The sequence below is a fragment of the Manis javanica genome, chromosome 12, assembly GCF_040802235.1.
Source record: "Manis javanica isolate MJ-LG chromosome 12, MJ_LKY, whole genome shotgun sequence".
Taxonomy (NCBI): domain Eukaryota; kingdom Metazoa; phylum Chordata; class Mammalia; order Pholidota; family Manidae; genus Manis; species Manis javanica.
Window position 1 is genome coordinate 27,327,460 of NC_133167.1, and position 13,019 is coordinate 27,340,478.

The 13,019-nt window shown below is 37.6% G+C and overlaps 1 protein-coding gene across 15 annotated transcripts in view; it reads right to left on the reverse strand.

The window, feature by feature from the left end:
* The window catches only part of LOC118970215 (FAST kinase domain-containing protein 2, mitochondrial-like), a 31,593-nt gene extending 18,704 nt beyond the window's left edge, over positions 1 to 12,889 (reverse strand). For 7 of the 15 annotated variants that reach the window (XR_012123590.1, XR_012123589.1, XM_073218264.1 and 4 more), the window contains exons 1-8: positions 12,789 to 12,886; positions 11,342 to 12,149; positions 10,848 to 10,968; positions 9,052 to 9,118; positions 8,258 to 8,366; positions 7,825 to 7,948; positions 7,422 to 7,561; positions 6,151 to 6,323 (exon numbers count right to left, since the gene is read on the reverse strand). Coding sequence is in view for 11 of the 15 variants with exons in the window: in XM_073218264.1 (XP_073074365.1) it covers positions 6,151 to 6,323; positions 7,422 to 7,561; positions 7,825 to 7,948; positions 8,258 to 8,366; positions 9,052 to 9,118; positions 10,848 to 10,968; positions 11,342 to 12,055 (1,448 nt within the window). In the remaining 4 variants the exon portion in view is untranslated. Of the gene's footprint in view, positions 1 to 3,070; positions 3,235 to 6,150; positions 6,324 to 7,421; positions 7,562 to 7,824; positions 7,949 to 8,257; positions 8,367 to 9,051; positions 9,156 to 10,847; positions 10,969 to 11,341; positions 12,150 to 12,788 lie in introns of those variants that run through there. The other 8 variants (XR_012123591.1, XM_073218261.1, XR_012123592.1 and 5 more) reach the window with 7 other exon arrangements.
* Positions 12,890 to 13,019: the final 130 nt, after the last annotated feature.

A 13,019-nucleotide genomic window follows, 5' to 3' on the forward strand; every position in this document is an offset into this window, starting at 1 on the left:
GCTCCATAGAAAGACTGAAATTCTACCAATCAACTTTTCAGACCACAAATGTATAAAACTAGAAATTAATTGTACAAATCAAGTAAAAAGGCTCACAAACACATTGAGGTTTAACAACATGCTCCTAAATAATCAATGGGTCAATGACCAAATTAAAATAGGGATCAAGCAATATATGGAAACAAAAGACAACAACAACACAAAGCCCCAACTTCTGTGGGACGCAGCGAAAACAGCCTTAAGAGGAAAGTATATAGCAATCCATGCATATTTAAAGAAGGAAGAACAATCCCAAATGAATAGTCTAATGTCACAATTATCGAAATTGGAAAAAGAAGAACAAATGAGGCCTAAAGTCAGCAGAAGGAGGGACATAATAAAGATCAGAGAAGAAATAAATAAAATTGAGAAGAATAAAACAATAGAAAAAAAATCAATGAAACCGAGAGCTGGTTCCTTGAGAAAATAAACAAAATAGATAAGCCTCTAGCCAGACTTATTAAGAGAAAAAGAGAATCTACACACATCAACAGAATCAGAAATGAGAAAGGAAAAATCACAATGGACTCCACAAAATGGGCATAGAGGGCAAGTACCTCAACATAATAAAGGCCATATATGATAAACCCACAGCTAACATCATACTGAATAGAGAGAGGCTGAAAGCTTTTCCTCTGAGATCAGGAACAAAACAGGGATGCCCGCTCTCTCCACTGTTATTCAACATAGTACTAGAGGTTCTAGCCACAGCAATTAGACAAAACAAAGAAATACAAGGAATCCAGACTGGTAAAGAAGAAGTCAAACTGTCACTATTTGCAGATGACATGATATTGTACATAAAAAACCCTAAAGACTCCACTCCAAAACTACTAGAACTACTATCGGAATTCAGCAAAGTTGCAGGATACAAAATTAACACACAGAAATCTGTGGCTTTCCTATACACTAACAATTAACTAATAGAAAGAGAAATCAGGAAAACAATTCCATTCACAATAGCATCAAAAAGAATAAAATACCTAGGAATAAACTTAACCAAGGAAGTGAAAGACCTATACCCTGAAAACTATAAGAAACTCTTAAGAGAAATTAAAGAGGACACTAACAAATGGAAACTCATCCCATGCTCCTGGCTAGGAAGAATTAGTATCATCAAAATGGCCATCCTGCCCAAAGCAATATACAGATTTGATACAATCCCTATCAAATTACCAACAACATTCTTCAAACGAACTAGAATGAATAGTTCAAAAATTCATATGGAAACAGCAAAGACCCTGAATAGCCACAGCAATCCTGAGAAGGAAGAATAAAGCTGGGGGAATCTTGCTCCCCAACTTCAAGCTCTATTACAAAGCCACAGTAATCAAGACAGTTTGGTACTGGCACAAGAACAGAGCCACAGAACAGTGGACCAGAATAGAGACACCAGATATTAACCCAAACATTTATGGTCAATTAATATATGATAAAGGAGCCATGGACATACAATGGGGAAATGACAGTCTCTTCAACAGATGGTGCTGGCAAAACTGGACAGCTACATGTAAGAGAATGAAACTGGATCACTGTCTAACCCCATACACAAAAGTAAATTCGAAATGGATCAAAGACCTGAATGTAAGTCATGACACCATAAAACTCTTAGAAAAAAACATAGGCAAAAATCTCTTGGACATAAACATGAGTGACTTCTTCATGAACATATCTCCCTGGGAAAGGGAACCAAAGCAAAATTGAACAAGTGGGACTATATCAAGCTGAAAAGCTTCTGTACAGCAAAGGACACCATCAATAGAACAAAAAGGTATCCTACAGTATGGGAGAATATATTCATAAATGGCAGATCCGATAAAGGGTTGACATCCAACATATATTAAGAGCTCATGCACCTCAACAAACAAAAAGCAAATAATACAATTAAAAAATGGGCAGAGGAGCTGTACAGACACTTCTCCAAAGAAGAAATTCATATGGCCAACAGACCCATGAAAAGATGCTCCACATCGCTAGTCATCAGAGAAATGCAAATTAAAACCACAATGAGATACCACCTCACATCAGTTAGGATCGCCACCATCCAAAATACAAACAACAAATGTTGGCGAGGTTGTGGAGAAAGGGGAATCCTACTACACTGCTGGTGGGAATGAAAACTAGTTCAGCCACTATGGAAAGCAGTATAGAGGTTCCTCAAAAAGCTCAAAATAGAAATACCATTTGATTCAGGAATTCCACTTATAGGAATTCACCCTAAGAATGCAGTTTCCCAGTCTCAAAAAGACATATGCACCCCTATGTTTATCACAGCACTATTTACAGTAGCCAAGAAATGGAAGCAACCTAAGTGTCCATCAGTCGATGAATGGATAAAGAAGATGTGGTACAGATACACAATGGAATATTATTCAGCCATAAGAAGAAAACAAATCCTACCATTTGCAACAACATGGATGGAGCTAGAGGGTATTATGTTCGTGAAATAAGCCAGGCAGAGAAAGACAAGTATCAAATGATTTCACTCATATGTGGAGTATAAGAACAAAGAAAAACTGAAGGAACAAAACAGCAGCAGAATCACAGAACCCAAGAATGGACTAACAGTTACCAAAGGGAAAGGGACTGGGGAGGATGGGTGGGAAAGGAGGGATAAGGGGGGGAAAAAGAAAGGGGGCATTACGATTAGCATGTATAGTTGGGGGGGGGCACGGGGAGGGCTGTGCAACACAGAAGACAAGTAGTGATTCTACAGCATCTTACTATGCTGATGGACAGTGACTGTAATGGGGTTTGTGTGGGGGACTTGGTGAAGGGGGGAGCCTAGTAAACGTAATGTTCTTCATGTAACTGTAGATTAATGATAACAAAATAAAAAAAAAAAAATAAGGCTCCATAGGTTTGCAGGTTTAAGCACTGACCTTTGACTCCACCATTCTCAGTCCTTCCTTAGTAGTGTCTGCTCTGTTCATTCTAACTATCACTGCTCCAACTAAGACACCATTCAGAATCACAGGTAGTAGTTCATGGTACTGCCCGTTTCAGTCACCATTGTGCACTGACACCCTACCTGACAGCAGCAGCTCATTGATGACGTCCTTCTGGAGCAGCTGATTAATAAGGACCAGGGGAAAATGGTTCATCATACAAAATGAACACACAGCATTCAATAGGTTTTCAGAAGAGACATGGTAAAGATAAGTAGTCACAGCACTAGCCATAACTTCTAGAAACCTGCAGGGGAACAAAGAAAGGTCAGCTTCCAAACATGAACAGAAGACAAAGTCATGGTAGAGCTAGCGAGATGCCATACAACCAGTAGTTTAAGGAGTTCAAAGGAGGAAGAAAAGTAGGCTTGCAGTAGGTGTGCACACGTCTTTCAGGTGCAGTGTCCTTCTCATAACAGATACACATACTGAGTAAGTGGTAGTACCTCAGTCTTCTCTCATCCCCTCCTCCTGCTGTACCTCATGCTTCAGCAACACCCAGTAGATGCCATTCCCTGCACCTGCTCTGCTGTTTCTTTCCTGCCTCGCTTGAATATAAAGTCCTTCTACTCAGAATGTTCTTTCCTGCTTATCTGCCCACAGTTAACTCCCATCTATCCATCTTTAAGTCTGCTAAGGTACCATTCCTCACAGCAGCACTGTTTGGCATCCACTCTGACCCTCCACTTCTCCTGGCAAGCATCCTGACAATTCCCTCCTCTCCTGCCATATATCCTGTATAAAACTCATCACTCCAATTTTTGTGCTACACTGTATTGCCATTTTATGTGTCTACCTTACCCATTACACAGAATCTTCTGGCAAAAAGGATGGTTATCTTTTTCATCTTTGTCCTAAGTACCTGACTGCTTGGTACATGTTTTCTGACTAAATAAACAAACTTAGATGAGGAAGACATGATGAGTACAATGTTAGTGGAAAAGGATGTGTCAAGAATGAGCTCAAAACTCACATTGTATATATTAAATATGCATAGCTTTTTAACATGTTGTTATACCTCAATAAAGTGGTTTGAAAAAGAATGAGCTGACTTTCAGAATTTCTCAACGTAAGACACTTGTGGATCTACAGTGGCCACATTGCAACCCAAAGGAGTCCCAGAGGTCGGAGGCACACTAATGACTAGGCTGCAAGTCTGGGATTATCTTTAGGTGGTAAATTCAGAACAAGAAAAGAAGAAATCAAAGGACTGAAATGACAAGAAGGACAGGGAACACAAACTGCTTTTTCTATAATCCTCAGAATACCAAATTCAGACAACTACACATTCATGAGCATTCAGGAAACTGACTGATTAATCTTGAGTGATCAGCCAGCCACACTCTCACTGCCCTAATTTCTTTACGGGCAAAATGCTGAAGTGGGAGAGTAAGGGTTAGATCAGGGTTTCTCAGTCTCAGCACTACTGACATGTTGGGCCAGGCAGTTCTTTGCCGGGGAGCTGTCCTGTGCACCAGAAGACGTTTGGGGCCTTTACCTGCTAGGGGACAAGAGAACTCTCCTCTCTTCCCCTTCCCCTGCCATGAACACTAATGCCTCCAGCTATTACCAAATGCCCCCTCGGAGGGAAAATCACCCCCAGTTGAGAACCATGGGATACATGAAAGCATGTCAGACAGAAGTACAATATTCATGATTCCCCTTCTGTATGATTCTGCTCCTCGTGTGTTTTATTCAATTTCTCAACCTTTGTTACTGGTTACGGTTCTTTGTTATACCCCCTCTATTTCAAATATAACAATTTTATTGGACCAAGTTATCTCTTAGGATGCCTATAGCTGAAAAACTCTCTAACCAACCAATCCTAATCCCATGGAATTTGTGGAGCTGTTTCTGGAATATTAGTTACCACCCAGCTTGACATTATTTGTCAAGAAACTATAGGAGGTACATAGGAGCCTCAAAAGAAAACCAAGCCAAGGGAAGAGGGATTCAGTTCATCCTGTTTTTTACAATGCCTATTCTGTGCGAGGCCCTGGACTAAATTCAGAGTAACAGGAAGCTGGGTGTAATTCTAGAGGACTTTCCAAATGAGAAGCAGAGACAGGCTCACTGACAAATAATTAGAGCTCCACCAGAGACGTGTATAAGACACGACAAGCACAGGGGCTCTGAGAGCGACGAGGCAGGGCAGTAGGTGCCGAGTCTTCCAGTACAGTGGAGAGCACAGTGGGCAGCTGCTTCCTAGCAGGGCCAGCATCACTTTTTTGATTACCTGCCTGAGAGGGATGGGCATTTGACCCAAACTCAGTCAACCAGATTTTCTCTTTAGGAAATCTGAATTTTGAGAGAAAACCACAAGGACAGAAAGCAATTGGAGTCAAGCCACATAATGGCAAAGAGATGGTCTGTGAATCTTACTACTGAGACTCTCAGAACTGCCCCAGTTTATTTTTCCAAGGCCTCTGTGACCCACACTCTAAATTTTTTTTTAACCTGTGTACCAGCCGTTTTAAGAACCTGACATAGGTTAACTCATTTAATCCTTATAGCTCACTGCAATTAAAAACAACCCTTATTTTTTAATCCCCATTTTAACAGATGAAGAAACTGAGGCACAGATAAGTAACTTGCCAACAGTGAATGGCAGAGCTGGGATACAAACCTAAACAAGATGTCTCCAGTCTGTGGTTTTAACCACTCTTGTAAAAAATGACATTTTATTTGTGTTTCTGGTTTTTGATGAACCCTAACTGATCTTGAGAGGAAGAAAAGATATTCTGGGTAGAAAGCAGAGGTATTAAAACCTAGTGTAACTGAGGAATTGCTGTATTTAATAGTAGAAGTGCATGGCTGTAGTTAAAATGGAAAGAATAGAAAGCAGTAGTTTGGGGCCAAATGAATAGTTAGGGTCAAAACTGAACTATGAACTCAGGAGCTAAGAGAATAAGCTGGGAGAGTTTGAAATGAGGACTCCTATGCTAAATTAACACATACATCATAAAAAACAAAGAAACAAGCAAGAGAAAGGATAGCAAGAATAAAATAAGATAAAATTGTTGAACTTCATGAATCAGGAGTACTGTTTTATTTCTAGCCATGGATATGTTCACTTGTAATAATTCACTGAGCTTATAATGATTTATAATCATTTCTGTAAGAATGTTATTTGGCAATAAAAAGTTAAAAAGAAAGTACATACTCTCGGGCCTGGCATTCATAGAAGTGATTGAGAGAAGAATACACATGAAGAATAGGAACAATGTTTTTGATGTTTAGGCAGTCAGGTTCATCTATTACTTTCTTTTTAAGTAAGTCCATCAAACCGGTATGTCGAAAGCCAAGGTTTGCAAATAAAATGAGGAGAGAAATAACCTTTAAAAAAAGAGTGAATTGAGGGAAAACTTTTTAGTAACTACAATATGCGAGTAACAATATCTTTAGATCTCAAAAAATTTAAACAGCAGTAAAATTGTCCTGATTGAGAGACTACCCTAAAAACAAAATTAACTTTTCCCCACAAAATCCGTTCCAGTAATTCTTGAATAGGTAGAATAAGCAACCTCTTTTTATTAGCTGAGAACCAGAGCAAACAATGGTTTCTACATTTCCATTTCATTTAAAGATAAATCCTTTCTTATGTGCTTTTCATATAATAGATTTGAACACTCCTTTAAATACACCTTTTCTAAAGTTTGCAAAATGACCAACTCAATTTTGAACTGCTCCACTTCCTCCATTCTAATACATAAGAGATAACTCAAAAATTTCTATATTCAGTACTAATTGCTATAAATGGGAACAGAAATAATATGATTAAAATAAAATTTCCAGTTCACCTCTTGGAATTTCTCACAATTAGCACTTTTTTTTCCAAAATCAATTTCCATAGCAAACTCAATATTCACCTTCTCCTCTAAAGTATACCAAACCTCATGATCTTACATGGTTACCACTGCTTTACTATGAAAACAAGTTTTTACCAACTGCTTCATTTAAATGTTTACATTACTAATATTTCCCCCAAATTTAAAGGCTCTTACTAAGGACACAAGTTAATATCCATAAATAGAAAACAGACAGGATCACTGAAGTAATGACATTTTATTCTTCAAAAACCTGTCACATCAACCATTTTTTATTACTCTAAATCTAACAAAGAAAAAGTAGAAAGACAAAAATGATCCTAATTATACAAAATACCATCCAACCTTTTGAAAAACAAATACAAGGGCAAACTTTAGATAACAAAATTTTTATTTCAGATAGAAAGATGGAGCAAAATATTGAATAGAATATTAACAGGTAACTCCAGATAGAAATGTGAAGAAGCTAGCCGTTCAAGTCAATTTACCATTAGAATATTTTGGTCATAACTGCCATAACCTTGATAGAGAAATAATTAGAATGCTAAACAAAGTAATATGCTTCTTGAAAGTTTAAAGGTTTATTCTAAACTCTCAACATACTTACATGTTTCAACTTCCAGATGTCAAAAGTTGTAGCCACATAATCTGCTATTCCCTTGAAAAGATACAAATTATAGTATCGGAGTTCTTTGCAAGACTGCAGTATGTTGATCAATACTTTTAAAGGACACCCATAGATGTTATCTTTAAAAATGAGTTAAATAAACAAAAATTACTAGTTTTGAAAACTAGATCCAAGATTCTCTATATTAAATACTTTTGTTTCTTTGTAAAAAAAAAAAAAAGTACTGTATTTTTTAAAAAATAAAAATCTACAGGCAAATATAACATTTAGATCTAACCATATCATCAGATATTTTTCATGTAACAGCAAAGTTTCTAAAATAAAGCAAATGTAGTCCAAAACAGGTGAGATGCTAAAAATCATGAAAGAAAAATCCTCTTACCTATGACCATCTTACTGCATTCATTCAGAAGTAAAATAGAACGGTGATTCATGGCAGCTAGTACCTCAAACATGTGCTGACTATTCAATGTAGAAAATTTGCCTAAGTCCCTCAAGGCTTTCATCTAAAAAAAAACAAACTTAAATTTATCATTTGTAGCAAAATATGTTAAACTTTTATTTTGAAATGAAAAGTATAAAGTTGAACACAATGACTCAAATATATAAACTATAAAGTAATATGTAGATTAAGTTATTTAAATATATGGACATTAAATACACAAATAAATATAAATCTACTTCTCTTATTTTACTTTAGCAAAGTTTAACCCCAAAGCACAACATCCTCCTAAAACTGACTTCAGAAAGTGATAGCAGGTCACAAGAAATTTTTTCAAATCTCACTCACTAGAGAAAATTCAGAAGGTGTATACCTCCAGTTTCCTTTTAAGAATATCTGGTGCATCCTTTCCAATACATTTCATCACAACTTGTAATGTGAAGACATGTTCTATTTTCCAAAGTTGCTGATCAACTAGTATCCTGTAATCAAACACGATAAATACCACAATCCTAGAATCTTAAAACCAGAAAAGAAATCTTAAAAGTCATTTGGTCCAGCTCCTACGACTAGGCAAGAAATAAGAAGCCCATAGGAATGACCTACCTGCCCAAGAAATTACATATAATTAGTGAAAGATCCAGAACCAGTCTAGCATTGTTTCTTCTCACATTATTCTGCTATCATTACGAACAAAAAATCACATCAGGAGATATACTGCTATCCCAATGCACAATCAATGAAAAAGGGAATTAGTTATTATTCTCACTGACCTATGACATTAGATCAGTTGCACTGATTTTAAAACTCAAGTTCCTTTTTCAAGGTGGGCCAGTGTCATGCAACCTCCACATAGCAGCCAAATAACTCTTATGAATTGAATACATGTCAATTCTCCCACAGCCCACCTCAGTACTACATTTTAAGATCAATTTAAATGTCAATATTACCCACATCTTTCTTCTGGTGCACCCTAAAAGCAGCATTATTTACAACTCTACCTGATACAGAGTCAAGATTTTAAGTTCATTAAGGTATTAGAGGCTATAGGTACTAACAAAGTGTCCTCCTACCCCAATAAAATTCAGCGTTCATCTCAGTTTTTGATTTGAGATGTAAGAGGAGCACAGAATGCCACGTGAAGAAAGCACAGGATAGTCTTCTCACCTCAGTCCTATCCGAAGAGCGTCCACATTCTTGCATGGCTCCATTGCCTCTAAAACAGCTGACAAAACTGAAAGACATTTCTCATCACACTCATTGATACGCTCCTATTGAAATATAATCACAAAAGCACTATTGGTAATGAGCCCATAGTAGAGCATCTTACCCAAGCCAATCTACTGAAATGACGCTTTCCATTAAAGAATTAAGTATCAAACCAGCAATTCATACAGTTAGTCCGCAATAAAAGCACCTTTGGGATGTCATACATAGTGCATTTTCCAAACACCCAATACACACTTTTTTATGCATCAACACTTTTTTACATTCACCATTTTTGCTGAAAATCCATTTGATATTGATTATATTTCTTTGCTTCTGAAGTAACTTTATCTAACATTATTTTTACCTCTTCTAAGGACTCAAGGTCATGAAGATAGCAAGTGTAGCAATATAAGAGCCACTGAGGTATATGGAACAATTTGCCCATCCCTAAAGAACCCTAGATAGCTGTGCCCCTATAAATTCCCTATATCCTCTCCTTGGTATCAAACTGTTAAGTTTAGTTGTGAATTTTCTGATCCATATCTGCTGTCACATTTACCACAACTATCTCAGTCTCAAGAAGAGCCTTAGGGCCCAGATTATTCCTTCAGGCCCCTTGGGTTAGGATACTAATTTAGGTTCCAGAAATAGCAATAAGCATAATCTGGAAAGTGAACAGTAACAACATAGCTTACCAGTGCTCTACAATTTAATCCCAACTAGTCTATACACCTCACAAGAGTAGTTGTGATTACATCTGGGAAATAAGTTAAAAGAGATACACTCTTTTGCTAAAATTACAAGACTAACAAGGCACAAAAATCTCAAGTCAGAACCAGATGAGATGAATAAGGCTGAGAGAAAAAAATAGGTCTCACTTCCTGTAGAAGGGTTTCCGTAACAATTTACAACATTCCATCATTCTCTGCTGTGAAAGGAAAGATCATTTGACTATGTGTTTGAAGGGCAAATTCACTGACAACAGACTAACCTTTCATTTCTAGCTAAAATATCTTCACAACATCCCAACAGGTCAATGAGTTACGATCATATACGCAGATATTCTGACTCCAAATACTTAACTGCTTCAATCTCCCCAATGCAGATACTACACTGATGTAAACACCTATCAAGATCTAGTAAGAGCATCATTGATGAGGTAAAGTGACTTACTATAATCTCTTCTCAGTAACTATATAGGGAACACAGTCCATCAAATAAACATGGAAATTCTGTAGTTTAAACAGACACACACAAATTGAAAATCAGTTCTTGGTTGAGAACATATGGAAATTAGAAATGTAAAAAGTTAAAGTTAAAAACTATCATACACCTATGTACCCAGCTCTCGAGTTTGATAGATTTATGCCAGATAATCCTCAGGAAATTACTGTCTTTTTAAAAATTATTTAATTATGACCAGATACTAATCCTGTATCCTCCTCTCACAACTCTACTTCTCATCATGAAGGCCTTCTCCTGACTAGTTTGGATCCTGTTATACACTCTCACAAGATTCTATTTTTCTTTCATTGCACTAAAAGCTCTATGTGGCCATATTTTATTCGTAATTATATCCCCTTGTGCTCACCATAGTGCTTATAACACAGTAACTGTATGATTCATTAAATGAATGTTGGTTATTTTTGTAGTTCCCTACAAAATACCTGTCTTCCCCTCTAGAATACAAGGGCAGGAATCATGTCTTCTACATCTTTATATCCCTAGTGACAAGTGCAGTAACAAGTTCATACCCAATAAATGTTTACTGCATGCATAAATGATTCCATTAGCTGTGTGACTTTGGCCAAGTTGCTTAACATCACAAGTCTGTCTCTTCATCTGCAACACTGAGGTAACGTTGACCTTGCAGGGCTGTTGAGGATTAAATTGCATTATATAGGTACAAGGTGTAGGTAGTCAGTAAATATTATTCCCTTCTCTTCTCTCCTTCCTTCAACTGCCCAACCTTCCCTTGAACATTTTGTATCTCTCTTCATTTTAGCTTATTATTCATTACTCAGCTTTGGAAAAGAAAAATAGAGCAAGTTTTCATAGATTTCCATAGCAAACAGAAGGAAAGACCTCGCTAATTTATGATCTCTAAATCATGTATGTGCAGGAACAAATATAAAGGAAGCTACCATTTCCCAATAGTCTCCTTCAAGGAAGCTACATCTCTATTTCCCTTTCTTTAATGATATGCCAAATTGAGTAAAAGGAGATTTAAGTCTCCTTTAGATTTTACCTGGACCACCCTCAGCAAAGTCTGTACCAGCAGAGTGTTCTGTGGAATTCCAAGCTTCACCACAGCATGAAGACTGAACAGCAACTGGTTAAAGGGCATGACCTTGGCTTCTCGCATTGTTTGTTCACACAGTTGGCTAAATGAAGGGTGGCTAAACATCAGCTGTTTTTCAAAGCGCTTCTGGTCTTCAGACATCCTTTTGGCAATTGACCACATTGCTGAGAGATAGTTATTACTAAGATATCTTGGTACTTCTGAGTATTTATCTAACACATCAACCAGGGAATTACACTCCTGAGACAGTTCTCTGCATTTGTTAGGGGTTGGTTTGGGTTTTTTGATGAGAACATCTTCATAAGTGGCCTCATTCATTTTCTTCAAATCATCATCAGGAACAGGAGAGTGTTTTGAGTCAAAGGACAGTCTTCTAAGACAAAGCAGTCTGTCAACTGCAGGAACTGTTACCGTGCTTATGCCCTTTATTTGAAAGTTGTCATCTCCTGATTTAAAAATTAAGGAATCCTGCACGAGATATCTAATAGATGACTGCACTCCATTATCAAAGTTATTTAAGAGGTTTCTTGGGTTCCAGTGTGAATAAACAATATTTGGTCTGCAAAATCCCAAACTGTACAGCCTCACAGTTCTGATTGTTGTAACTGAAGTATTAAGTTGTCTGAGATTCCATAAAAAGGAACCTGCTCTGTGATTCATTTTGCTATCCACTGAAACACTTTCAAATGGCTTTCAAGTTGTATGACACAAACGTTGCTTCTACTGGTGAATGAGCAAACATGCGGTTGTTTTCCTATAGAGGAAAGGATTACGAAAGGAATAAAAATTAAAGCGACGCTTTTCAAGAAATAAAATGCCTTTAATTAAAAACAGGAACCTATGGAGACAATGAAGATTTACATTAAAACCGTACAACTATTTTTACCAATAAGAGCGTCTCCTACCTCTACCACAACGTGTAAGCTGTCTTAAAGGAGTCAGGATACTTTGGAAGTAGTCGTTATATAAATAAGTTTAAAAAAAAAAAACCCTGGATTTCTGGTCATCAAGTGTTCCCATAAAGCTTCCCCTGAACATATGTTCAATGAAAATTAAGAGTTGAATGTTGATGGATACTTTAAAACATAAAGATGTAGCAACAGCCGAACCCGGACTAGTAAGTATAGAGGCTCAGACAGATCGGGAGGGGAAGGAGCAAACTGAAGGGATGCTTGTATGTGGCCTGCGCTCGTGAAAAAGATGCAACCAGCCAGTCTCACTAGATGTCAGAACCAGTGTCAGAAGCCGGTCCTTCCGGAGCTTGGCCGCGCAGTATTAACCCCCCCGCCCCCAAATTTAATGCCCAGGGAAACTCCTAAAACTTTCACCCGAAAAATAATAAATTAGGGTGAAGTACCACCAACTGTCCCGCCTATGCTCGCCCACCACTCACCTTAGGTCAGAACCCCTTGATCATGCACAGCGCCGCCATGACTGCGTCCCCGGCAGCTGCGCGTATCGCGAATTACGGATCCTTCATAGGTCAAAAAAATGTAGGTTCGCGGCGGTTGGAGAAAGTCTACAGAAAAGAAAGTCTACCAAAAAGAATAACAAGTTTTTCGAGCTGCAGGAACAGGAACCAGAGAGATCACAGAGATTCTTAAAGGCAGTGTATGATCGTGTA